At 41.7% G+C, this 26,886-nt stretch overlaps 1 protein-coding gene across 1 annotated transcript in view; it reads left to right on the top strand.

Moving 5' to 3' along the window:
• The window catches only part of cpne2 (copine II), a 259,830-nt gene that overhangs the window by 514 nt on the left and 232,430 nt on the right, over positions 1-26,886 (top strand). Inside the window, exon 2 of the mRNA XM_080187114.1 lies at positions 24,235-24,429. Coding sequence (XP_080043240.1) covers positions 24,259-24,429 — 171 coding nt within the window. The 5' untranslated portion in view covers positions 24,235-24,258. The remainder of the gene's footprint in view (positions 1-24,234; positions 24,430-26,886) is intronic.

Raw genomic sequence — 26,886 nt, 5'->3', positions numbered from 1 at the left:
TCGCCTTCCTGATGTGTTGTTGTGTGAATGTTAAATTGTAGAATCCCTAGAAGAGGCCATTCGGCCCATTGAGTCTGCACCCATTCCCTGACTGTCTCTTGCCCAGGCCCTATTCCCCCACACTATTCATGGCTAATCCCCCTAACCTACACATTTGGGACAGTAAGGGGCAATTTAAATTGGATAAATGTGGATACTATGAGGAGGGGGGAATGGTTGTGTGAGGGTGAGTGAATGTGCCCTCAACTGTTGAACATTAACACCCCAGGATCACTTCAATTTTATTCCCCTCTCCCTCCCCATTTGTCTGTCAATCTATTACCGTGGATATTCCCTCCCTGACTGACACCATGTGAAAACCACATTTGCTCTTGGTGACCTCCAAAGGGAAGATGTCCTCAAATAATTGCTCCTTGCTGAAGTGTAATTGAGAATGGTGTCCCGGTAACTCCAATACAAACAGGCAGAAAGCAATCAGTCCCTCTTTACAATCTGGCGGGAGCCGAGGGTAAGGGTGAAGATAGCTGGCTGGGAACACGTTCCTTGGGCTATAGTTGGAGTTTGATTCCGGCTGAGGTCAGTCAGTGACTGGGTGGGAAGTCAGTCACATTGCTACCTCTTGTTCGGCTTCACGTTACTCTGAGCTTTCACTCCGTGCACAGCTTGGATATGTCGATGTTGGCAGCAACCTGTAGCTCCAATCCTTCCCTTAGAGACTCACTCACACACTTCCAAGATTAAAACCCCCTCCCTTTTTTTTAGATTGGCAAAGATCATGTTCTCGATAGCGAAAACCCCCCACACCGTTCGGTCCTATACTCATTCAGTTTAGACGGTGACTGAGATACAAGGCAGGCTGATCAGCAACCTGTGGTCTCCATTGGGAGCAAATAGTAAGTGTTCTCAGTGCTGTGATCCCATCCCCAAGGGCCTCTGTGTGTCCCTGCTATCTATACTTTCATTATCCATTCTGTCGGGGGATTACAAATCCTCCTGGGGAAGTGTCACCTCACCACCTTCCAGGACCCAATGCCAGTTCCCAAACAGCCACTCTGTTTGGAGCTGCATGGCTCTGGGTTGGGTGCTGTCTGGGACAGAAGGTCCTGAGCTCCAGCCCCACTTCTGGAGACAACACGGTGCCGTGACTGGGGCAGTGCTGCACGGTCAAAGGTGGTACTGGTCAAATTGAGGCCTTTCTGCAACTTCTCTGCTGGATGTAAAATATCTCCTGATGCTAGCAGAAGATCAGGGTCTTTCTCTGTGTCCTGTCCAATATTCTTCCCTCAACTAACATCAGTAAAACAGATAATCTGGTCAGTTATTACTGTCTGTGGCTACTGCTTCCCAGGACATTTAGTTGGCTGTGTAAAGTTCGTTGGGTTACCCTGAAACTATGCTATATAAATACAAATTCTTCTCTTTTCCATATAATGTACCTTTATATTTTACTTAGTTCTTTATTTCCAATTTCTATTACTTTAAGTATTGGATTTACATTTAGATTGTGACTTGTAGCAGTAACTTTGCGTTGATAGTTCACCTAAATCACATTCTCATCACAGTGCTATAACTCTGTTTTCTCAGAGTCTGCACAACCTAGACATTCATGCTGGAGCCAAACCTTAAAGGATTGGCACAAAACATTAAAACCATCTTAGTCCTTCTTTGACTGCAGAAAGGGTTCAGTGACCAGTGCTAATGAATCTAGTTGAGTATTTTTGGTACCATGGGCTCTGAAAGATACTGTCAAAATGGCAGTGAGTTTTTTTGGGATTTTATTCTGCTCAGTTGTTCAACTTTGCATGTTGGGGATTTGGGCTCTGATAAGAGGTCAACACTATCATTGCACAAAGGTCACTGGTTTTGTTTCCTCTCAAAGCAAGGTAGCTCTAACCACTAAACATTAGGGGAAATAATTGTGTGAGGCGAACAATGAGGCTTTGCTGTTCGGTGCCCTTTACTTTGTGATATTGAGCAATGTGATCTGCCTTACCATATGTAAATATTAAAAATCCAGAATACAGCAAGGCCACATCATGAAGTGGTTTTGTTAAATAAAAAGGTTATTTGTCAATATAACTTAAAGGGGCAGTTTCACCAAATTTGTTTACGATAATTTGTTACTGGAAGGTTGTTACGCTACCCTGAAATCTTTATAACTACAGTGTTCTGAAATGTAGGTTTGTGCGCCAACTCATTCCTTTGGAAATCTTGGGTGGGATTCTCCCAAAAAAAATTCTAAGCATTGAATTTGCGTAAAAACTGGAATAAATCCCATTGGTTTTTTCAGTGGTTTCCCCCCCCATGACAGCAATTGGGACAGCCCGATTGCTGTCCCCCTCTCTCTGTCACCGCTGAATGCGATAAGGGGCAGCAGGACTTTCCCACCCCCACCGATCTTCACTGCCCTGTCCCTATAGGCAGTGCCCCTGCTCTGGCCCCATCCCTTGGCACTGCCTGATGTCCAGTGGGTAGTACCATGGTGACCCCTGGGCATTGCCAAGCTGGCAGTGCCCAGGGGCACCTCCCTCTTGTCCCTCGACCTCCTGGGGCATCTTTTGAATTGTGGTCAGTGTTTATAATTTAGATAAACTACCAGTTAAGATCTAGCGAGTGTAAATACACACTGTTTAAAAACAGCAGGAACAGAAATAGCTTAGTGGGTTTGAAGTCACCTGCAAATGGTATTGCATGGGCCCAATATGATAGATAATAGCACAGATAAAATTGGTTGTTTAGACACCATACATCCTTTGGTATTTTCCTTTGACATGTATGCATCCTTTTGAAAAGATCAGGAAGTTTTCTTTTCAACATATTGTATATCATTTTGATACTTTCATTATTCTGTTCATTATTTTTGTTTAAAAGGAGCAGCTTGGTGCATGGGGCATGGTTGCCAATTATATTTTGACAATAAAAGAAAGAGCTCACATTTTTAGAGCACCTTTCATAACTTTAGTGTAACCCAAAGCACTTCACAGATAATGAGTTTCTTTTAAAGTGATGCAGGAAACTGGCAACCAATTTACACACTGCAAGATCACACAAACAAAAATGTCCACTTGAATAGCATTTGTGATGTTTTTTGAAAGTAAATGTTGGACCAACCAGAAGAACTGTTCCTTTTTCAAAATAACATCATGAAACTTTTTTATGACCGCCTGAGAGAGAGATAATGGAGCTTTGGTTTGGTGCCTTCACATGAAGGAGTGCACCTCAGACAATGCAGTGCTTTCATTATTGCACGAGTGTTGGTTGACAGTGTGTGCATGTAGGAATTCTGTCAGGCCACTTGTTGAATCCAGTTTTAAGGTGTCTCTTCCACCTCAAGCAAAGGTCTGGTATTATTTTATGGTTGTAGATGTTTAAAAAGATGGTTACTCATCCTGATGAAAGGCTCACGTGTAAAGTCTTAACTTCTCTGTCCAATGCACAAACACAGCTGAGATGTTGCATGATTCCAGTGTTTATTTTTCAGGTTTCTGGCAAGGTTAAGTTCTTTTTATTCTTCTTAGACACCAGTTTGCTTTTGAAGTTTTTTTAAAGTTTGAATTTGTTCAGCTTGAGCCTGTTTGATTATCTCATGCAACAGAACAAAGTGAAGCTCTGTAGGGAAACTTCAACGAATGGGTGTGTTATTTCACCATTGTTATCTTATGGTACATTTGTTTTATGGTTGTTTGAAGGGCATGTAGTGATATCAATCCCAATTTGGTACCATAATGATCTTTTGCATCCTAGGCATGTGTACGACAGCAGCAAAGAATGGTTTATACACATACCCATGTTGTACCAACTGCAGTGGAAGCTGGCATCTCTTCACCAGGTCTTCATATTTACACTGGGTAGTGTTCACCAAAACTAGCGCCTGTGACTGACTGTTTTAGTCTGAGCTAATATTGTTGAAACATAGGGTTGCATGTTCTGTAAATATAAAATTTTACATGGGAGGTTTTCTTTGTTTATTTAGCTGCTTTATTTTAACAAACAAGTGATTTTTTTTTGTTCCTTTTTGCAGGATGTGGGCTTTGCTGGCTACGCCAGCATTTATTGTCCATCCCCAATGATCCTTCAGGAGAGGGTGGTAAGCAGCTTTCTTGAGCTGTTGCAGTTGTTGAGTTGTATGTACACCCAGAGTGCTGTTAGGGAGGGAGTTCCAGGATTTTGACCCAGTGTCAGTGAAGGAACGGTGATGGTTTTCCTAGTCAGAATGGTGAATGACTTGGAGGGGAACCTCCAGGTGATGGTGTTCCCAGGTATCTGCTGCTCTTGTCCTTTTAGATGGTTATAATCTTGGGTTGGGAAGGTGCTGCCTAAGGAACCTTGGTGAGTTCCTGTGATGTATCTTGTAGTTATACACATGGCTGCCATTGTTTGTCAGTGCTGGGGGGATTGAATTTTTGTAGAGGAGGTAGCAATCAACCAGGCAGCTTTGTTCTGAATGTGTCAAGCTATTTGAGTGTGTTGTTGGAGCTGTATTCATCCAGGCAAGTGGAGAGTATATTCCTAACTTATGACTTGTAGATTATGGATTGACTCTGGGGAGTCGGGAGGTGAGTTACTCACCACAGGATTCCTAGCCTTTGACCTGCATTATTAGCTGCAGTATTTATATGGCTAGTCCAGTTCAGTTTCTGGTCAATGGTAACACCCAGGGTGTTGATAGGGGGGATTCAGCGATTGTAATACCATTGAATGTCAAAGGGCAATGGTTAGATTCTCTTTTGTTAGAAATAGTCATTGCCTGGCATTTGTGTGACATGAATGTTGCTTGCAACTTGTCAACTCAAACCAGGTCTTGCTGCATTTGGACATGGATTGCTTCAGATTCTGAGGAGTTGTGAATGTTAGTGAACACTGTACGGTCACCGGTGAATATCCCCACTTCTGACTTTATGATGCTGGGAAGGTTATTGTTGATGGTGGTTGGACTTAGGACACTATCCTGAGGAACTCCTGGAGCTGAGATGATTGACCTCCAATTACCACAACTATCTTCCTTTGTGCCAGGTATGACTCCAACCAGTGGAGTTCTCTCTCTGATTCTCATTGATTGCAGTTTTACTAGAGATTCCAAATGCTGTCTTGAAATGATGGGCAGTCACTCTCGCCTCACCTCTTGCATTCAGCTCTTTTGTCCATGTTTGAACCAAGGCTGTAATGAGGTCAGGAGCCGAGTGGCAGTACCCAAACTGAGCATCCATGAACAGATTATTGCTGAGTAAGTGCCACTTAATAGTGCTGTTGATGACCCCTTCCATCACTTTACTGGTGATTGAGAGTAGTCTGATTGGGTGGTAATTGACCAGCTTGGATTTGTCCTGCTTCTTGTACAGGATATATCTGGGTAATTTTCCACATTGTTGGGTAGATGCCAGTTTGTAGCTGTATTGGAACAGCTTGACTAGGGCCGTGACAAGTTCTGGAGCACAAGTCTTCAGTACAATTGCTGGAATGTTATCAGGGCCCATTGTTTTTGCAGTTTCCAGTGCCTTCAGCCATTTATTGATATCACATGGAGTGAATCGAAGTGGCTAAAGATTGGCATCTGTGATGTTGGGCATCTCTGGAAGAGGCTGAGATGGATCATCCACTCAGCACTTCTGGCTGAAGATCGCTGCGAATGTTTCAGCTTTGTTTTTTGCACTGATGTGCTGGGCTTCTCCAACACCTGAGGATGGGGGTCTTTGTGGAACCTCGTCCTCCAGTGAGTTGTTTAATTGTCCACCACCATTCACGATTGGATGTGGCAGAAATACAGAGCTTAGATCTGATCTGTTTTTTGTGGCATCGCTTCGCTATGTCAGTTACTTGCTGCTTTTGCTGTTTGTCATTCAAGCAGTTCTGTGTTGTAGCTTCACCAGTTTGACACCTCATTTTTAAGTATGCTTGGTATTGCTCCTGGCATGCCCTCCTGCACTCTACAATGAAACTGTGCTGAATCCCTGGCTTGGCTGTAATGTTAGAGAGGGGGAATGCCGGGCTATGAGGTTAACACTGTTTGCTTAAGACAGAGTAGAATTGTTCAACTGCATGTTAATCAGGGAAGTCTGTACTCTAAATTGTAGTTCACATCAGAGTAAAGTTATCACACAACATCTGAGATTATGAGGGCTGCATATAAATCCATTTGCAGTGCTGAACTGCATTGTTTAATCAAATTATACATAAATATGAAAAGGAGACAGGAAATGATCAATTGATGCCAGATGGCAAATTTCACCATTAAACATTAAGACTCCATCCCCATAAAAGACAAGAAAATAGCTTCAGCAACATCTGCTGATGCTGTGCTCCTGGAAAACATTCAACAGGTCATACAATACTTGTAGAAAACAGAAATTCACCTTTCAGGTATAGCCCCCACCTCTGAGCTACTTCTTTAATTCTCTGCCTCAAGGCCTAGGTCACCGTAACTTCCACCACATGTAGAGCATGGAGGCAATTCCCGAACCCATCCCAACTGGAACAGGGAGCAAACTCTACACTATTAGCACCAATGTGATCTACACTGGTAATCCAGCCAACTGAGACAACTGCCCCAAGAGGTGCAAGTTGATGTGGCAATGTAGATTTTTACATGTATGTTATAACCCGGAGCTATGGAGACTGGTGGCAGAGGCTCTGATTCCTTTTCATTGCATGATCGAGCAAGGATGCCTTCCATCATTTCCAGACTTTAGCAGATATTAAAAGGATTTACAGGTTCACCCTCAATCTGCTAAGCCACAATATGATGGCACCTTACTTGGTCATTAAGTCCTGGGATGGGACTTGAACCCGCAGCTTCTGGCTCAGAGGTAGGGACACATCTACGGCAGCACATGATTTCCCACTCCTCTGAACTAAGGGACAGGGGAGGTGGGGCTAGAATCTTGGGTCAATCTAGGAAAAACAGAGACAGAAATCTTCTCTGACCCTGAAAAATGTCAAATGATGGTAAGTGAAGTCATAGTCTATCCAATTCTTGTAACTCAAGGTACTGAGAAGGACAAAGGCAACAGACACCTGTAAACACTACCACTTGCAAGTTCCCCTCCGAGCACACACCAATCTTTTGGAAATGTATTGTAGTTCCTTCATTGTCCAAAATCCTGGAACCCCATCCCTAATAGCATTGTAGTTATGGCTGGGGAGGAGGTTAGCACCATAGACATACATCCTCTTGAAAGATAGAAAGTGCAATGCAACTCTGCAAAATTAACTTCATACAATATACCCAAAACTTAAGATCAGGAAAAAAATTCTCCATATATTATCCCTGTAAAACTGTCAATGTTAGACTCCTATTTATTGACTGTAGCTCAGCCTTCAACACTATTATTCCCAGGAAACTCATCTCCAAACTCTGTGGCCTGGGCCTCAGCGTCTCCCTCAGCAACTGGATCCTGAACTTCCTAATTTACAGACCACAATCAGTAAGGATGAGCAACAGCACCTCCTCCACGATCATTCTCAACACCGGTGCCCCAGAAGGCTGTATTCTCAGCCCCCTACTATATTCTTTATACACATTTTGACTGTGTGGCCAAATTCCCCTTCAATTCGATTTTCAAGTTTGCCGATGACACCACCATAGTGGGTCGGTCTCAAACAATGATGAGACAAGCACAGGAATGAGATAGAGAATCTGGTGAACTGAGGCAGCAACAATAATCTCCCCCTCAATGTCAACAAAATATAGGAGTTTGTCATCGACTTCAGGAAGCGTGAAGGAGAACATGACTCTGTCTACATCAATGGGGACGAAGTAGAAAGGGTTGAAAGCTTCAAGTTTTTAGATATCCAGATCATCAACGACCTGTCCTGACCCTCCCTCCCTCCCGCCGTGGTGACACTATATTTAAGAAAGCCCACCAATGCCTCTACATTCTCTGAAGACTAAGGAAATTTGGCATGTCAGCTACAACTCTCACCAACAACACAGAAAGCATTCTTTGTGGTTGTACCACAGTTTGGTATGGCTCCTGCCCAAGACCACAAGGAACAACAAAAGTCTGTGAATGTAGGCCAGTCCATCACACAAATCAGCCTCCCTTCCATTAACCCTGTCAACACTACCTGCTGTCTCAGCAAAGCAGCCAGCATAATTAAAGACCCCAAGTACCCCAGACATTCTGTCTTCCACCATCTTCCATTGAGAAAAAGATAAGAAAGTGTGAGGTCATGAACCAACCAACTCAAGAGCTGTTTCTTCCCTGCTGCTGTCAGACTTTTGAATGGACTTGCCTTGCATTAAGTTGATCTTTCGCTACACCCTAGCTATGGCTATAACACTACGTTCTGCACTGTCTCTCGTTTCCTTCTCTGAATAGTATGTTTTGTCTGTATAACACGCAGGAAACCATACTATTCATTGTATATTAATACATGTGACAATAATAAATCAAATCAATGTATATGAATGAGTCAGATTCTGTAATCTGATCAAGATTACAGACCTCATTAAGGTAAATGTGAGAAATTTCCCAGATTGTAATGGATTGATGCCCTATAAACAATTCTAATCTTGTGGATTTATAAATATAAACCAGGGTGGTGAAGATGTGACACAGACAGCCTGTCAGTTCCATACTAAAAACCGTCTTTGCAAAAACATGCTACTTGAGTTCTGAAGAAGCCAGTTTGCTGGGAATGCTTCTCACTGACTGACTGAAGGAAGTATTGTTCATCTCAAGACAGCTTTAAAGGTCCTGATATATAAAGGTATCACCACAATACCAGCACCACTGATGTCTGTTTCTCCTCTAATCTGAATTTACAGTCCCACTGCTGCTAATGTCAAAGGCACAAAGCAGTTACCTTAATTACTATCACCTTGAATCACATCTCCTGGTAACTATGCAAAGAAACACTTTCAGCCAATCGGTTGGTTTTGCTGTGTAAAGTATGGAAATTAGTTGTATGAAACAGGCATTACTGTGCTCCTCCAACAAAATAAGACTTTAAAATTTAAACAAACTCTGTTAGCCTGCTGAGCTTCCATCATGTGTTAGAGATGGACTGACTGTATCTTGTTCATAGTTTCAATCATTGAGTTGCTTTGGGAGTGAAAAAACAGGTCACAGTGCTCTTGCATGTTTTTCAGTTCTGTATGTGCAGCCCAATCTTGTTCAATACCAAACAATATCAGCAGATATGGCTCACCCTTAGATTCCAGTGAGAATAGAACTAATACTGCCTTCAGTGCAGCAGCAATTCCACTATGCTCGAACACTCTCCGTATGTTCCCTGTCCTTCAAACCTCTGTGCCTTCTCATTGTCTTCCGCCTATTTCATTCACAGCCCAACTGCTGAAGCTTCGGATGCTGCTGATGCAGTTTTTTTTTGTTCATTTTTCTTATCTGGGAAAACTAGAGCATGCCATGGAAGTGGAACTACCCCAGCATGCATTGTGGCAGTGAAAGCTTTCTATTAAAACCACATGATAAGGCTCTGTAAGCAGAAATACCTGCAAGACTATTTGTTGCTTTGTTAAATATGTGTGGTCTAGTTGGACCTATTTGGTTCCTGAAAATTGAAGTAAAACAAAATGATACAGCCTGTCATGATGATTTAGATAGCAGAGAAAATATTGCTGTCACTTGGTGTGTCCTCCTGATGATCTGGTAGAAGTTCTAAATCCATTACGGGTGGGAAAACATAATGGTAAAAGTCCTCTCAACCGGACTGATTTCCTACAGACACATGAAGACATCTTATTTGGAAAAATGTATTCTGCGTAACATAGAACGCCTGTGACAGAAAGAACTTGCATTTGAATATTACCTCATTACGTATCTTGGAATACTCTTTAAGTATTTGCCATCAAGTGGGTTTTTGAAGTGTAGCCTCTGTTTTAAGTAGATAATCTCCATGTACTTTGTTTAAAAAAAATCCTGTGGGTAACATTATCCTATCTGAGACCCAAACAGAATTGGATTTGATCTCCTAAAAGCTGCTGGAGTACACTAGTGTTTTTTCAAATGGGCCAATTAAGCAACATTCACTGGCAAGAAAGCAACAGATTCTGCCCTGGGCATAATCTATTCTTTTAGCTACAGCTGCATAATTTGAAAATTATAGAAAAGTATCATCCTTTATTCATTTCTTTGCTGTATTGGGAGGAACATTTCGACTGAACTGGTCTTGCATCAGTTCACCTACATGTTGGTTCCAAGTTCTGAGATATCTTCTGGGGGAAAAAAAAACACATTGTTCCTAATCAGCTTTTGTGAAATCAAATCCAGTTTTGTTTGGGCACTTGGTTAGAAAACTGACCTACAGTCCAGGTTGTGTCTCATTCTGGGCATGCCAAATGTATGTTTTGAAAATCAAATTAATGAGACATATTTCCAAATGTAATTTATATATTGTACAAAGTAAACCAGGTTTGGTTTTAAATAAACAGTGACTTTCAAAAATCATTGTCCAGCTCAGAATGGAACCCCTGTTGCCACTAAATGTGTATTAATCCGACTGAATATGCTTGTTCTGGGAAAGTAGCTGTGCATTTACCTGAATTGAAGAGTTCTTTCCCTGGCTATTTCCATGATTGGAAGCCTCTGCTTTTCAAGGGATTTAAGCACCCTGACAATTCCCTCAGATCTGTCATACATCATTTCCCCTTCTTTTCATTCCTGAACTTTTTTGGCATCATCTCAGAATACTTATCACTCACTCTCATTGCTGAACACTGTTTACTCTCTCATTTGGGGTGGCACAGTGGTTAGCACTGCTGTCTCACAGCACCAGGGACCTGGGTTCGATTCCTGGCTTGGGACACTGTCTGTGTGGAGTTTGCATATTCTCTGTGTCTGCATGGGTTTCCTCCCAGTGCTCTGGTTTCCTCCCACAGTCCAAAGATGTGTGATTGGCCATGCTAAATTGCCCCTTAGTGTGAGGGGGCTAGCTAGGGTAAATGCAGGGGGTCATGGGGCATGGCCTGGGTGCGATTGTGGTTGGTGCAGATTGAATGGGCTGAATAGCCTCCTTGTGCACTGTAGAATTCTATGTTAGTCTGCTTGGATTGGTGGCTTTTCATCCCCTCTTTTGTAAGTCCAAATGAATCACATTTGCTGTCATCCACCTTTTTTGTTCTCGATGTTTCAAAAAATCCAGCATTCAGTCTTTTGTTATAATCCTGCCTAGAAATGCCAAAGTGTTTTATGAAGCCCGTCTGGATCAATAGTTTTGCACTTTGAATGTGGGTAGAATAAGCATGATATATTTCACCTCAGGTATGATTCAAATGACCCACAAGGGAGCTTTTAATTTTTTATCAATTATAAACAAAAACAAAACAACCATGATAATGTATAACCCTTAACAAATATGTCTAAAATGTTACAATCAAGCAAAACTTTCCATAAGCAAAAACCCTTTCCACAGGCTTAACAGCCTTAAAAGACTAATGCTCACGTGGTATTGGGACTGAGTCCTTTGGATGAATGCTGCAGTTCTCTTGAGATACACAGAGACAAGGTTGGAGTCAGAACAGCTTCCCAGAACATCAGAGAGAGACTGTGTTTGAGCCACTAACAGCAGATTCTCTACTCCAGGAAAGCAAGAAGCCTTGCTTTCAGCTAACCAGCAGAATTTCCAAAACTAGGGGGAGAGAGAGAGAGAGAGCAACACTTCTCTTCCACTTAATGTCCCTTCTAAACTAAAACTGCTGCCAACCAAACAGAAAATGAAATCTTAAATTCATTAGGAAGGAAAAAAAACCTGTCCAAAACACATGACCTTTCCTCCTGACAATGCAGGGTGATAAAAGATCCCAAAGTAAAGTAAACAAACCCCATTTAAGTAGCAATAAAAGGACTTTTACAAACAACTCAGCAACAATGAAGTAAGCTGAGGCTGTGAAAGCTGCAGAGAACATGATTTTAAAAAAACTCTTAAATATTCACTAATGTCATGCACTCCAAGTATGATTCAAATGCCCACTAGGGAACTTCTATTGAGCAAAGTTTATTTAAGAATACAGTTAACACATAGGAAGAAAATTAGCAATAACTTTTACCAATTACAAACAAGAAAAAAAACCCATAATGTTGTATTAACCCGAGCAGCTACCAATATTGTTCCAACACAACATTCTTACTAACATACATTCATTTTAGCACAGAATATATGTATGCTCACTTGATGCTGGATCTTGCCACTTTGCAACACTTGTTGTGAATTAGTCCTTTTGGATGGAGAATTGAAACTCTGACTTCCTTGGCCTGGAACTCTCAACACCCCTCGAGATAGAGATAGAGCCACTGCTTGTCTCAAATCACCAACTGCAAAATTTTCGCTCCAGAGAGGCAAGAAAGACTGCTTCCAACTAGCCAGCAGAATTTCCAATACCAGGAAAAGTAACAAAAACACGTTTTGCAGTCTGGAGTCCAATTGGTTCTAACTAGCTAGCAGCCAGAACTGAAAGTAAAGAGCTCTTGTAAGAAAATAAAACTGTCCCACCTGACATATCAATCAGTCATCCCCCCAACAATTCAAAAGCATGATAAAACTCCAAGATAGTGCATTAGGCCCAAATTAAAAATAAACAAAAAGTCTATTACATGACTCTAACAACAATAAAAGATGCCACTACAAACTTCAGTTCCAATAACAAAAAAAGGCATGCTTGCAAACTGCAGAGAACATGCTTAAAATGCATTTCTTAAAGGCACAGTAGCATCACACTTTATAAAGAAATAGATAATAGACAGTGACACCATTCAGTTCATGGAGGTGGTTCCATTCTTATCTATTCAATCACATCTAGAGAATCACTGGCAATGGTTTCTCTTCTTACGCCCTCTCTCCCAAGTCCCTGCACATCTGTCCATGGCCACCCTCGTACATCTCATCCTTATTGATGCCCTTTGACCTAAGGTAGTCACTAACAAATATGATACAAATTCAGAAGAAACTCTGTTCCCAAATCCAGGCCCATCTTTAATGGAAGTACAAGTGTGAATCCCTTACCCAGTTAGGCAGCTGAAGTCAAGATGGGGTGATTGAAATCAGTGAGTTATATGAAGGCCAGATTGGGACAAGTGCTGGGAGCATTGAGGCCATGGAGGGATTTGAATTCCTGGATGTGAATTTTAAAATTGAGGTGTTGCCCAATGGATCAAATGTAAGTTGAGGAGGACTGGACTGAAGGGTGAAAAGAATTGGGGGGGAGTTAGGATATGGATAGCAGAGTTTTGGATAAGCTTTTGATGGAAGATGGGAGGTCAGGCCAGGTTGCATTGGAATAGTCAACCCCATAAGTAAGAAAAGAATAATAAGGGTTTTCTTAGCAGACGAGCTGAAGCAGGCAGAATCAGGTGATGTTCTAGAGATGAATGTAAGCACCCTTAGTGATCGATTGGATATGCCTATATATGCCTCCAGATCCGCACACAGCAATGTGGTTGACTCTTAAATGCTCTCTGAAATGGCTGAACAACAGTCCAAAGGGCAATTGGGGATGGGCAATAAGTGCTGGCCCAGCCAATGATACCCACATCCCCTGACTGAATTTTAAATAAAGTTGACCCTTCATTTCTTCACTAATTGATATATAATTACAGGTTAGTTTGTTCTTATTTTGTTGATGGGCTATTTCTCTTGATCACTGTTTTCATTATTCTTCCTTTTCTTTTCTTTGTCAATAATGTTTTCCAGTGAGAAATCAGCCCCCCGCTGCCTCCCCCCACGATTTATTACTTTGGTCTTTGTCGTAGTTATACCCTTTGCAAGCTTTGTCTTAAACCTTATTATGTTCTGGTTGTTTTTGCGGAGGTGTTCCCCCACTCTTACTTTTCTCATCTGTGATCATTGATAAAGATTTTCTGTTGCAAAATCTTCTAAAGGCTAAAAGCACTGGTTCTCACTCTCTGCAGAGGTCAGGTGCATAGTGGGAAAGCAGCCAACTCAAAAATCAAAATTCTCTTATCTAGCCCGCCATGGGAATCGTAGTGGGCAAGACAGAAAATTCAGTGAACCATTCAAAGGTTCACTGAGCTTAGGCGGGAATTTCCGTTCTTGGGGCACATTTGGCCAGAGAATCTCGCCCAAAGTATCTTGAAAGAAAGAAACAGCTTAGAAAAATATTCATCAATTGTTTATCACATTGCTTTCTGTGGGACTAGACTCTGTTCACGCTGGCGGAGGCATTCCCCACGCTACAATGGTGCTACACCTCAAAACTATTTCATTGGTTTTAAATTGATGGGACATCATAGGACAGCACAGTACAGACCCTTCAGCCCTCGATGTTGTGCTGAGCTATGTCCGAACCCAAGATCAAGCTGTCCCATTCCCTGTCATTCTGATATGCTCCATGTGCCTATCCAATAACCACTTGAAAGTTCCTAAAGTGTCCGACTCCTCTATCACAGCAGGCAGTGCATTCCACACCCCAACCACACTCTGAGTAAAGAATCTACCTCGGACATCCCTCCTATATCTCCCACCATGAACCTTATAGTTATGTCCCCTAGTAACAGCTACATCCACCTGAGGAAATAGTCTCTGAACATTCACTCTATCTATCCCCCTCATCATCTTATAAACTTCTATTTAATCGCCTCTCATCCTCCTCCGCTCTAAAGAGAAAAGCCCCAGCTCCCTCAACGTTTCCTCATAAGACCTACCATCCAAACCAGACAGCATCCTCCTTTGCACTCTCTGCAGTGCTTCCACATCCTCCTTATAGCAAGGTGACCAGAACGGCACAAACATTCCAAATGTGATTTCATCAAAGTCCTGTATAGTTGCAGTGCATGAAAGGTGTAATATGAACAAAATTCTGTTCTAAAGTGGAAGAATAAATATGAATGAACAAAACTCAACCAATCATGTTTAAACAGTATAATAGGTGTAGAATCCAAGGATCATAAACCTGATGATCATCCTTTGTTATCTTTAAGATGCAGCAAAGCAGAGATTATAACAGCCTGTCATCCCTATAAGGAACATACAGTGTTACAATTGATTCAGAGTTTCCCAATAAAGATAGATTTAACATTTCAGTGTGACATTTATCACCAACTTTTAAGAGGAGGGAAATGAAATGAAAACTTTTTTTGAAAGGGGATATGCTTAAAAGGAGCTTTGGTGTGAGCTATATGCATTAACTCAAGGCCCAAAGATTGGTATATTTACTTCGTTTTTGTCGTATATAAAAATTTGAACATTCCTTATCTCCTCGATGATCATTGCAAAAATTATTTCCTTTCTTTTGCAACTTCGCTCAGTCAACTCTGGAATATGGATTTTCTCCAATAAAGGAGTTCAATTTGTGATTTCCTTCTTCCCTCCAGTTTTTCTCTCAGTATTCAGCATTTGTTGGACCAGTGTTCCATTGGCGTGTGCACAACGTTGGTCTTTGTCATAGTCTTTTTTTGAATAATTACACTGTATGGAAAATCACGTCAAGCTGGATACTGGCCTAATGCACACATCCTGAGCCACACTCATTAGATGAATAGCGTTGATATTTTTGTTATCTAAAACAAATGCCAACCCATTCTGAACTGGGGACCCCCCAGTACTCCTGTGGCTGCTCATCTGAGATTGCATGGCAGAAATCAAACTCGGACCTGTCATTCAGTGATTTAACCTGCTGAATGGTTGCTGAAGTGTCAGGTGACTAGGTCAAGCTCACAGTTGTGACCCTCTTAAATAGCATAGTACTGTAACAATTGCCACTCCATTCAGTTTCCCAATAAAGATAGATTTTACATTTCAGTGTAACATTTATCACCAACTTTTAAGAGGAGGGAAATGAAATGAAAACTTTTTTTGAAAGGGGATATGCTTAAAAGGAGCTTTGGTGTGATCTATATGCATTAACTCAAGGCCCAAAGATTCGTATATTTGACTTCCTTTTTCTTTGTCATATATAAAAATTCTGGATGTTGTTCTGTGTGGTCCCAGCATCCCACTCTTTAAATGTGTTATGTTGGAATGTAAGCATCACTGACAAAGCCAGTACTTATCACCCATCCCTACTAACCCTGACATGGTGGTGAGCCACTGTCCTTTTGAAACAGTGAAGTATACCCAAGTGGCTTGCTCAGTCACTTCAGAAGCAGTTAGGAATCTACCAGAGTAGTGTGCCTTTGGTGTCACACACAGGTCTGACCAGATTAGTGAGACTTCCTTCATTGAAGGACATGATTGTCACCATTTGGGCTTTTGCAGCAATCAAATAGATAGCTGTTTATTAAATTAAAACTGAATTCAAACTTTCAAGCCGGAATCTTACCATCGTTCACGCTGGTGGGAATCTCCCATCCCGCCTCAGTGAATGGAGATTTGACTGCCCGCCAAATTCTGACTTCACTGCTGCGGGAACGTGGCATGAAGGGCAAATGAGATTATGCTGTCAAATGTCAGTAGTGGGATTTGAACTTTAATTCTCTGGAATATTAGTCCAGTACCATAACCCCATACACTACCGTGCCCCTAATGTTTCTCATCATAAGTAAGTACATAACACAAAACCTTTGGCACTGCTTACTTTTCACTTTACAAACAATTTTATAATAATTTGTAATTAATGAAACTTAACCTTTGTGGAGACACAGGAGGCTGTCTGAGTCTTTTGCATTGAACAGATTGAGGCATATGATAAAATAGGCTGTGGGTCTGGAGGATTCTTCACTGAACTTTTCAGCAATCTAGAGATGGGGATCAAAATCTTAACAAAATATGGCAGTGTATATTTTCTGAAGAGAAAACCTTTTTCAGAGAAACTGATTGGTTTTCTCTCCAGGTCTTACGACACTGTCAAAAAGAAAATCAAGGGGACGTGATTAACACATCATACGGTGGACAGAGCCTAAACATGCTGGCAAAACCCCGCTGCTCAGAGATCGGATTGCCATCTTTAACACTGAGCAGAACCTGAGTAAAACTACTACCCTCCCAACCCACTAAGGGAGTCTCAGGGGCCTCCCTCCCATCCCCGATTGGAACTGACACTTCTCCCACCTGCCCTTCCCAACTTCTCTTTCACCCCCCCGCCCCCTCTCCCCCACACAGTATGAGCTGCTCACTAATGACATGCTAATGTATTAAAATGAGCCTTCCGTGGTCTCATGGTGTGTTTCACGCTGCTCCACCAGTGAGCGGCCGGTAAGAGCAGAACTCGGAAACTCACTGGCACAAATCGCGCTCTCTGAATTACGAGCATGTGTCGCCATTCCTGTAGATGGAGAGTGCAGGCTCAAAATCACCCCCAAAGTCTCTGAGGTGGCAAATTTGCACCTTGTTAACCCTCTTCAGTGAATGGGCTTGCTCCCAACATTGGCAATCCTGATTCAATGTTGTAAGGAATGCTGAAAAGTGCACCTAAGGTGTGTAGAGCAGGTGTGTCCAAACTGATGCCCCAGACTCTGAAAAGCCCATTAAACTGTACTTGCATTTATTACTGGGGTTTGTCCTATTTGAATTATGTTTGGCTGGAGCTAAAAAAGCTGTTTTTATAATACTGTCACCTTGGTGGTGGATAAGTACTATATCAGAAGCTCCAAACTGACCCAACAGCTTCAGCTTACTGCATTTGAGTAACACTTGGCTTGGATTTTCTATTGTGGGCATTAAGGTACGTTTCTATGCAGGCATGGCAAACTGAATTCATTGACACCAGTTTTGAAGGTGGTGTTCTGAGTTTGGAGTTAAGCAGCAAAGATAGGATAGGGTATAGTGAGCTGCACCCTTTCTTCAGTACACAGCTAAAATGAACAAAAGATAGACATATACTCTGATATCCCTCATTTCGAAGTAACACAATAATCTTCCAAATACTAACATTAAAACTTCCCACAGTGCATGCACCATCTGGATACAAAGTCAGTTTTTTTTATACATATATTTTAAAAGAAACTAACAGCTTGTTGAATTATACCAGACTGCCACCTATTCTGCATACACCTTTCTCACTCTACTTCAACTCGCTCTGACATGTTCAAAGGAGTCCTAAAAATACCTTTACCATGAGTGAAAATAAGAAGCAAAGTGAGAGCATAAAATGAGCTGATGTCAGTGAAGCACTGGGTACAAAAGCTTCAAACTGGTCCAAGATAGGACAAATCTGAAATAAGCCAGAGATACAGTAAGACAAGGAGTAAGAGGGTCTACAAGAACAAATGAAGGAGCTTTCCCCTCAAGTGGAAAAAGACAGAATGTTTCTCACAGATGTACGTGCAAACACACAGGCCAGTCTGTTTCTAATGCCCCACAGCCAAAAGTGATCAAACGTAAGTGATCATTGTTTTCCTGTTTAATTACTAGCTTCCTCCTCTATCAAGCTGAGTGGATGAGATTGTGACGTGCTGCATACAGGCTCACAGCATAATGCTGGTGTATCAGTCACGGCATGCTGTGTGCAGCTGATTTGGTTTGTAATTTGCCCAATCCTCTTTACTTTGTTTCTCCATATAGTTAAATAGTTTTATAACTTCCATTAAATCATCTTGGATTGAGGCTTTTGTAAAAGGTACTTGTGTGTACAGACTGGGCTTGCCTAACCAGACTAAGACACAAAGTAATTATATGCAGTGGTGAATGTGGAGATTCTTCAGTGCGGCTCATGCAGATCTTCGAGTCCACTGCATGCTACTCACAACACATTGTCCTCTTGTGCTTGCTCACAACAGGCTTGTCTTGTGCTTCATGGAAGATTCTGTTTGCCCCACTGAAGAATATAAAAGAGCTGAAACATTGTTCTTCTTAAAATTAAGTATTGGCGAGTAAATTGGATAGCCCACAAATAGATGTGGGAATGGCAATCTGCAATGAACCCATGCCTGTTCCATATTGTAGATAACAGGCCAACCTCAAAGCCAGAACTGCGCTGCTTATTGGCTGTGCGCATCAACGGGAGGCCCAAAGTGCATTGTCTGAAGCTAGCCTGAATGTCTTGAAGAAAAGTGCATTGTGGCTGGAGCAGGTGCTGGCAGTCGTACAGGAAGAGAGTCTAACCTAGGGAAGAGTGAAGAATGTCTCAGTGTGAAAGAGCACAGGCTGTGTAGTTTGCAGACATTACAGTGGAGTCCTTGGTGGAGAAGTTGGAAAGGAGAGATGTCTTTCCCAGACCTGTTTGACAATAGAGTTTTTTGCTGGCCTGATTGGTCAGCCTTTCCACGTGCTGATTGGCCATGTGGTTAGGATGCTGAATTTGGCGAATCAGAGATTCCAGGGACGTGCTCAGTTTGAACGTGCAGTTGATGGGCGTTTCCTGTTTAGAAAGAATTACTTGGCTAAAACAAAATTGCCTTTGACCAAACTTGCTTAGAAACTTTGAACAAATCAGTAGCTTTGACTTGAATGTACAATACACACAAAAAAATCAGGAGTATTTTTGAGGTCATCATTTGGGTTAATTTTCAAAGGCCTCAAGGAGGTAGAGTGAAAGAGATAGAATGAAAGGGGAGAGAGTTAGAGAGACAAGGTGGGGAAGGAGAAATAGCGTGACAGTTTGAAGGGAGGAGAGAGAGATAGTGAATGGAAAAGAAAGGATAGAGAAATAGATGGTGGAATTTCCCATCCCACACACTGCAGGAATCATGGGACAGAAAATTCGCCCCACCATTTAAAAGTCCATTGACCTCGGGTGGAAATTTCCAGCTGCTTGGGGCCAGAGCAGCTGGAAAATCCTACCCAGTGTCAGAAAAAGGGAAGAATGAGAGATATAATGTGCTGTGGGAAGTTTTAAATGCTAGTTTTTGAAAGGGGATTATTTTTGTTTGTTTGAAATAAGGGGTATAATTTTCCATTTAGAGATTGGGACCAATAAGTCAATGGACATTCAGCTGCCTCTTTGAGTATTCCCTCTTGTTTGGAATGGGTCCCACCATAGGTGGAATTGTAAAATCCCGGCCTAAGTCTGGTGATGGACACGAAAGTCAGAGTGACATCTGCTGGAGGCCCTGCCCACAATCACCTCATTGGCGCCAAAATCCAGGCACTATATCTGAACAACACCTTGACAGCCATTCGCACTTCCACCCTGCTCCTTGACACTCGCCCCAGTCCTGGCTCAGTCTCACCCTTTCCCTGTACCCAATCTTGATGCAGAGTGTGTGACAGTGTGAAAGGCAAAAGCAGCTTCTACTGACCTGAAAGTTCAGGAAGAAGTCTGCCTTGCCAGGTATACACCACTTTTGTATAATAGTGAAACAGAACCGTCTAGATTCCTGTTGATGTAACGCTGAATTTGGAGGCGGTGGGGTGGCAATATTCCAGTGTGTTGGGCTTTTAAAGATGTAAATGGTGTTCTTGATAAGTGGAACACTCGACCCTCTTTTAATCTATCATGAAAGTGGGGAGAACAAGATTCCAACCTGATTTCCCAACATCGGGAATCTGAATTTTGTCCTCCTGCCAAATCCTGCTCTCCTAGTCCATCCCTCTTTCCACTGCTGGCAGGAGAGAGAGAGAGACAGAATGGGAAAGGGGAGTAAATGAGAGAGAGAAAACAAAAGGAGAGTGAGGGTGGGACAATGCAAAAGGGATGGAAGAGACAGACAGATAAAGTGGGAAGGGAGCAGAGAAAAGAGAGGCAGAGTGGGAAAGGGACTGGACTTGGTGCGAGAGAGAGACTGTCTGTGTGAGAATCTTATTAAAAAATAAACTCTTTAAGGAAAACATAATATAGGTCTTTTAATTTGCTGACAGTCATAAATGATTTTGAAGTAATTATTTCACTTGGATTGCTAGCGCTGAACCAGAGGAAAATGGCTTTTGCCTCAAGTTTAGATAAATGTTTTTACCTCACTAAACCTTAGATATCCTCTTGATTGATTGAGCTGGCAGGGCTAGAGCTGTTGTGGCTGTGTTGATGAGCTCTTTCAGAAAAGGTTGCAGAAATATCTGAGTGAAAACAACATTGAATGATAAACAATTGTGTAGGATATATTGGTTCATGTGATAGTGGCAAGATTGGCCAAATGTTAAATGTGGATTGCAGTAAGCTAAGGTTGAACATTTGGTCATTTTGCTTCATGACCTTTGAGGATCAATGAGTATTTTCAGACAGAATTCTCTCTCAGTGTGGTAAGTGGATGAGGTAGAGTTCACGACAGGGTAAATGTTTTCTCTAGTGTTAACTAGCGTATCAAAAAACTAAACAAGTACTCTCAGTGCCTGTTGCCTGGGGAGATGGTGGGAGCAGGTACGATAGCGTCATTTAAGAGACAACAAACAAATGCTTGAATAGGATGGAATGGAAGGATACGGACTCTGTAAGTGCATGCGGTTTTAGTTTAGGCAGGCATCAAGTTTGGCGCAGGCTTGGAGGGTCAAAGGGCCTGTTCCTGTGCTGAACTTTGATCTTTGTTCTTTGTCTGCAAATAGGCATAGTTTGAGAACTCCCAATGGTGACTAGCCTGGATAAATGGCCAGCTTTATGGTAGGGTGGCTTTTAGTGAAATATTTTTAAAACTAATGCAAAAGTTCATGGAAATCTGATTTGTGCTTGAAATTCCACAATCTCTTTTACTGGTTATGCCAATTAGGGGGGTGGGGTTGTGTCACCGAAAGCAGCACAAACGAGTCAAAACTGTTTGCAGCAAACAATTTCACATTCTAATCACCCTACATTTTAAAAATGTTATTGCTAACTCACATTTAATTCTTTATAGTTAGATTTAATTTATGCCATCTTGTCACTCAACGACAAACAAAATGAGAAACTCCCACTATCATACAATCATGGCAGCTTTTAATTTTGATTTCAGGAAAGAAACCCTGATTTCTTGAAACTCTTTTTAACTGTAATCTTTTTAACCTCGGTAACATGATAGTCAATCTGCATTAGGCATTTTCATTTTGTTTTTATATTCTTTATTTAATAATTCGATGGTACTTCAGGTACATTTCCATCCATATTCTTGTTTTCCAGCATGTTGGGCAGAATTCTCCTTTTTTTTTAGGCTAAGCAGCCACACCGGTAGGAAAGGGTTTTGCGTTGGCAGTGAGAGCATGTCAGGCGGGATTCAACAGGAATCTCTCCATACTTTCCATTGAAAGTAGGAACCAATAGTGGGGAAAACGGAAGAAAATGAATGCACAAAAGGCCACGGTTGGTGTTTCCTGTTAGCAGCATGACCATGCAGCACGGTGCACCACTTCATCAGCAAAAACAACTAATTTTCCCTTTTACGGTGCGGCTGTGCGGCAGTCTTAAAGGGACCATGCAGTGCAGCAAGCAGGCTGCACACAGCCAGGAGAATTTGAGTAAGCGGAGGAGAAGGTTACAGATGGCGGTAGCGACAATATTATGAAAAGATTTAAAAGCAATAATGAGAATTCTAAGTTTAGAGGCATTATAAATCATTAGGAGAGGGATGATGTGTGAGCAAGATTTGGCAGGGGATAGAATATAATGGCAGAATTTAGCATCTATATGGCGGAAGATGGGTGTCTGGCTAAGAGATGGTAGCAACAGTTGAGTCTGGAGATGACAGATATCACGGATGAAGGTTCCTGTGGCAGGCAGATAGTTTGAGGTGAAGAGATGGCAATAGGTATCTTTGGAACAGAGTAAGTGAGGTCGTTAGCTCAACCTGAGGCCAAATCCAACTCAGGTTGCAAACAGACTATTTTAGCTGAGAAAGTGGCCTAGGAGAGAAGTAGTATTTGTGGCGCATATGTGATATTTTTAAAGGTCTTCTTAGTTTGAAAATCTCATCTGATGTAATTTCTCTTGCAGGTATTAGTCCTGATTTTCATTTAGCCTATCCTGTAAGCACAGAATGCTCTATTTAAAAAAAAGTCATAGTGTATCTAATATTTCTATTCATCCATAGACTGCTTCCACTTCCTTTTCCCTCCCTGGAATGTCTTTCCCATTTCCTGTTTCAATACTGCCTCGCCCCGACTGCCACTCGAATTGCTCATTTATCTTCCATTGAATGATCCAGGTCCCATTGTATTGTGCACATATTTTCAATTTAATTACTCTTTTTTTTTCTCTTTCATTATATTGAATTAAATTATATTGTGGTTGCATTTCCCCAAACTTTAGGTTTTCTACTTGCACTGAGTGACAGACAGCTTGGTTAAGAATCATTTCCTTCCTTCTTTAGAGCATAGTAGGTCATGACTGAGAAAGAAGTCCAGAACACACTTCACAATTACTGTGTTTTCTCAATAAGCATTACAGCACTTGGGTCAAAAGATCAAAATCCATGTTAATGCATAACACTACCCTGGTTGGAGAGGAAATGAGGCCACACACTAAGTTATCATCAGTAGATAGCCAGCTTGCAGTTTTCACAAGTGTGTAAATTGTAAGAGAAAAGGAAGAACAACAGAAGTAAGCAGTCATGAAGCCCTGAGAGAGAATTGGTTAAACAGATGGCACTGCAATAAGTCACGATTTTAATATAGTGAGGGTACTGAAAAGCAAAGGATTGTGTAGGATGATGATAACGGGGGATTAGAAGGAACAGCAGCGGAAAGTCAGAGGAGCAGTGAAAATTGTATCAATTTTTAAAAAGTGTTGCCAGGAAAATTGATGGAGACTAGGGCTGAGAGATCATGGCCAGAATTCTCCAACCTTGCCCGTGCCTGGGGTTTTTCTGTACTGCTGCAGTGAATGGAGATTTGGCTGAGCACCAAATTCTCTGTTCTCACTGACAGCTGTGACAGGGCGAACGAGATAGGAGAATTCCGGCCAACATTTCATTGCATATATGTGAAAGAGTGAGAGCTGCTAGAAAGACCTCCTTGAATCTAAAAGAAAAGCTGTTGAAACCCTGGTCACATGGGCTTTTTTGAGGGAAGAAAACAGCTCTTTGGATGCATTCTGGACAGAGTTCATGGTTATCACCTGAAGGAAAAGTGGCAACTCCATTTGAGAACAGAAGTTGTGAGATCAGGATGATAAATAGATGTGAACAGGCTTAAGATGGAGCAAGGAAGATGCAAAGTGATTTGTTGGTTGAGTGCGTAAGGCCACATTTGTCTCACCATTAAAACTGTCACCACTTTGGCAGGCTCATTATATATCCTTATGTAGTTATGTATACATATCATACCTGCTTGGAATATTATTTAAGATTCAAAGTGGCCATTTTATTGCAGGGATTATTCTACTATAAAATTTAATTTAATATTTTAAACATCTGATTTCAGGTTTTTGGTGTCCATATTTATGGTGCCAATTTGTTGTATTTTGTTATTACTATGTGGTTATGGTTGAATATTGCAATCCAACTTATGTAAAGGTGTCATTTTCTTTCTCTCTTAAACCCACAGATTGGTCTGCAGTGAATCAGCTCCATGGCATACACGCTAACCCCAGCTCCTGCAGCCCTTGTTGGCTCAGCTCAGTGCTGCGTCTGTAAAGTGGAGTTGTCTGTGTCTGGCCAGAATCTCTTAGACAGGGATGTCACATCTAAGTCTGACCCATTCTGTGTAGTGTTCATGGATGTGAATGGAAAATGGTCAGAGGTAGGAGAACAATTATTTCACAGTCTGGATCATAGATGGAGTTTGAGACCGTTCAGTCAATTGGTAAAAATGTTTCTATAATTAACATATTTTCCTTCTGCCAGTGTTGAATTAGGAAACATTGCAGAAAGTGGAGAGAAGTAGAAGGAGACAAAGTGGCCAAGAGAGGAGAGTGATGAGTAGGAAGGGAAGTGTGATTATTGGTTAGAGAATGGAGAAGAACAGAAAGGACTAAAATGCCTCATTTTAAAAGGGAAATGGGTAGTAAGTAGGAAAATAGAATCCACCACATGTCAAACAGTATGAACCTAAGAAACAAGAGCATGGGTAGGCCATTCAGCCCTTTGAGTTGGGTTGCCATAGTGAGATCATGGTTGATCTGATTGTGATCTTAACAACATTGAGAGGGAGGAAATATCCACAGTTTTAGTGGGCCTAAAAGTGGATAAATCTCCAGGCCCAGATGAGATGTATCCCAGGCTGCTATGGGAGGCAAGAGAGGAGATTGCAGAGGATCTGACAATTTTCAAATCTTCTCTGGCCCCAGGCCAGAGACTGGAGGATAGATAATGTGGTACCATTATTTAAGAAGGGAAGTAGGGAAATTACAGGCCAGTGAGTCTAAATTCAGTGGTAGGGAAACTATTGGAAAAAAAACTCTGAGGGACAGAATTAAATGGGGAGGCGAGGATTAATCGAGAATAGTTAGCATGGTTTTGTCACAGGGAGATCATGTCTTACAAATTGGATTGAATTTTTCGAGAAGGTGACTGGGTGTGTAGATGAGGGTGGTGCAGTTGATGTTGTGTTCATGGACTTTAGTCAGGCTTTTGACAAGGCCCCACATGAGAGACTGATGAAGATTGTGATAATATTGTGTCTTTAAGAAATGTATTTGTCATTTTTTTTGTGCATGATCTGTTGTCGCCATTTGTTTTTATTGTCAGGTATATAGAAGACATGAGGAAAAAACTTTTCACCCAGAATCTGAAACTCACTGCCTGAAAGGGTAGTAGATGCAAGAATCCTCACAACATTTAAGAAGTATTTTGATGAGGACTTGAAACGCCGAAGCATACAAGGCTACAGACAAAGAGCTGGAAAATAGGATTAAAATAGATAGGTGCCTAATGGCTGGCATGGACACTATTGGCTGAAGGGCCTGTTTCCATGCTGTATGACTCTAACTCAACATGCCTGCCTGGCCCCCATAACCTTTGACCCCTTTGACAATCAAAAATATGTCTAACTCAGCCTTGAACACTTTCAATACAGCAACCTCCACTATCTCTGCAATAGAGAATTCCAAGGATTAAGGACTTTGTGAGGAGGAATTCCTCTTCATTCCCATCTTAAACGGGAAATGCCTTATTTTGACGTTGTGCCCCAGCTTCCCCCTCGAGGGGAAGTATTCTCTCAGCATCGTTCAAGCATCCTCAGAATCTTTTGTTTCAATCAGATGGCCTCTCATTCTTCTAAGCTTCAATGAGTATAGGCCCAACTTAAAAAAAAATTCACTTATGGGATGTGGGCATCGTTGGTTAGCATTTATTCAACAATTTTAAGTATTCTAATTTGAAATGTTCAATTTTTTGGAATTCAGGTTTCATCATTGTCTGGAACATGGTTGAGATGATTAACGTTGATGTATTCAAAGGGAAGCTCAGTAAGCACATGTTGTAATAAGGAATAAGATGTTGACAGGATGAAATTCAGAAAGGTGGAATAAGGCCCCTGTGGAAGATAAACACCAACATAGACCTTTTCCATCATGGCCTGTTTCTGGGCTAGAAATTCTATGTAATGTGTCAAAATTGAATCCTAACCAACGATGCCCAGCATTTTTTGCCCATCTCTGGATTCCCTTCAGAAGGTGGTGATGAGCTACCTTCTTGATCTGCTGCAGTCCATGCAGTGTAGGTACACCTAGGTGCTGTTAAGGAGGGAGTTCCAGGATTTTAACCCAGCAACTGAAGGAAGGGCAATATATTTCCAAGTCAGGATGGTAAGTGACCTGGGGGGAAATCTCCAATCATCAGGGTAAACCTTCCCTGAACTGATTTCAGTGTATGCATATCCATCCTTAAATACGGAGTGCGAGACTAGGCATTACTTCAGGTGCAGAATCACCAACATGGGGAATGAGAAGTAAGCAGCCTCTGACTATTGGGAATTCTATTCCAAAGGAAGGGGGACAGAAAGAGCTGTGGCATCTGAAAAATAACAGGTATGGAATAGCAACAATGAAGTCCGGGCAGTTGTGGGCCACTGTAATTAATTAAAAAACGGTAACTTTTTGGAGAGCTGTGGTGGCCAAAGGGTACGTAGGAGTGGCATGGTGCACTGTGGTCAGCACTGCTGCCTCACAACAGCAGTGACCCAGGTTCAATTCCGGCCTTGGATCACTGCCTGTGTGGAGTTTGCACATTCTCTCTGTGTCTGCGTGGGTTTCCTCCG

This window comes from Carcharhinus amblyrhynchos, chromosome 4, assembly GCF_965287045.1.
Source record: "Carcharhinus amblyrhynchos chromosome 4, sCarAmb.v2.hapA, whole genome shotgun sequence".
Taxonomy (NCBI): domain Eukaryota; kingdom Metazoa; phylum Chordata; class Chondrichthyes; order Carcharhiniformes; family Carcharhinidae; genus Carcharhinus; species Carcharhinus amblyrhynchos.
The sequence above is the reverse complement of the archived record's forward strand: the minus strand, read 5'-3'. Positions and strand labels throughout refer to the sequence as shown.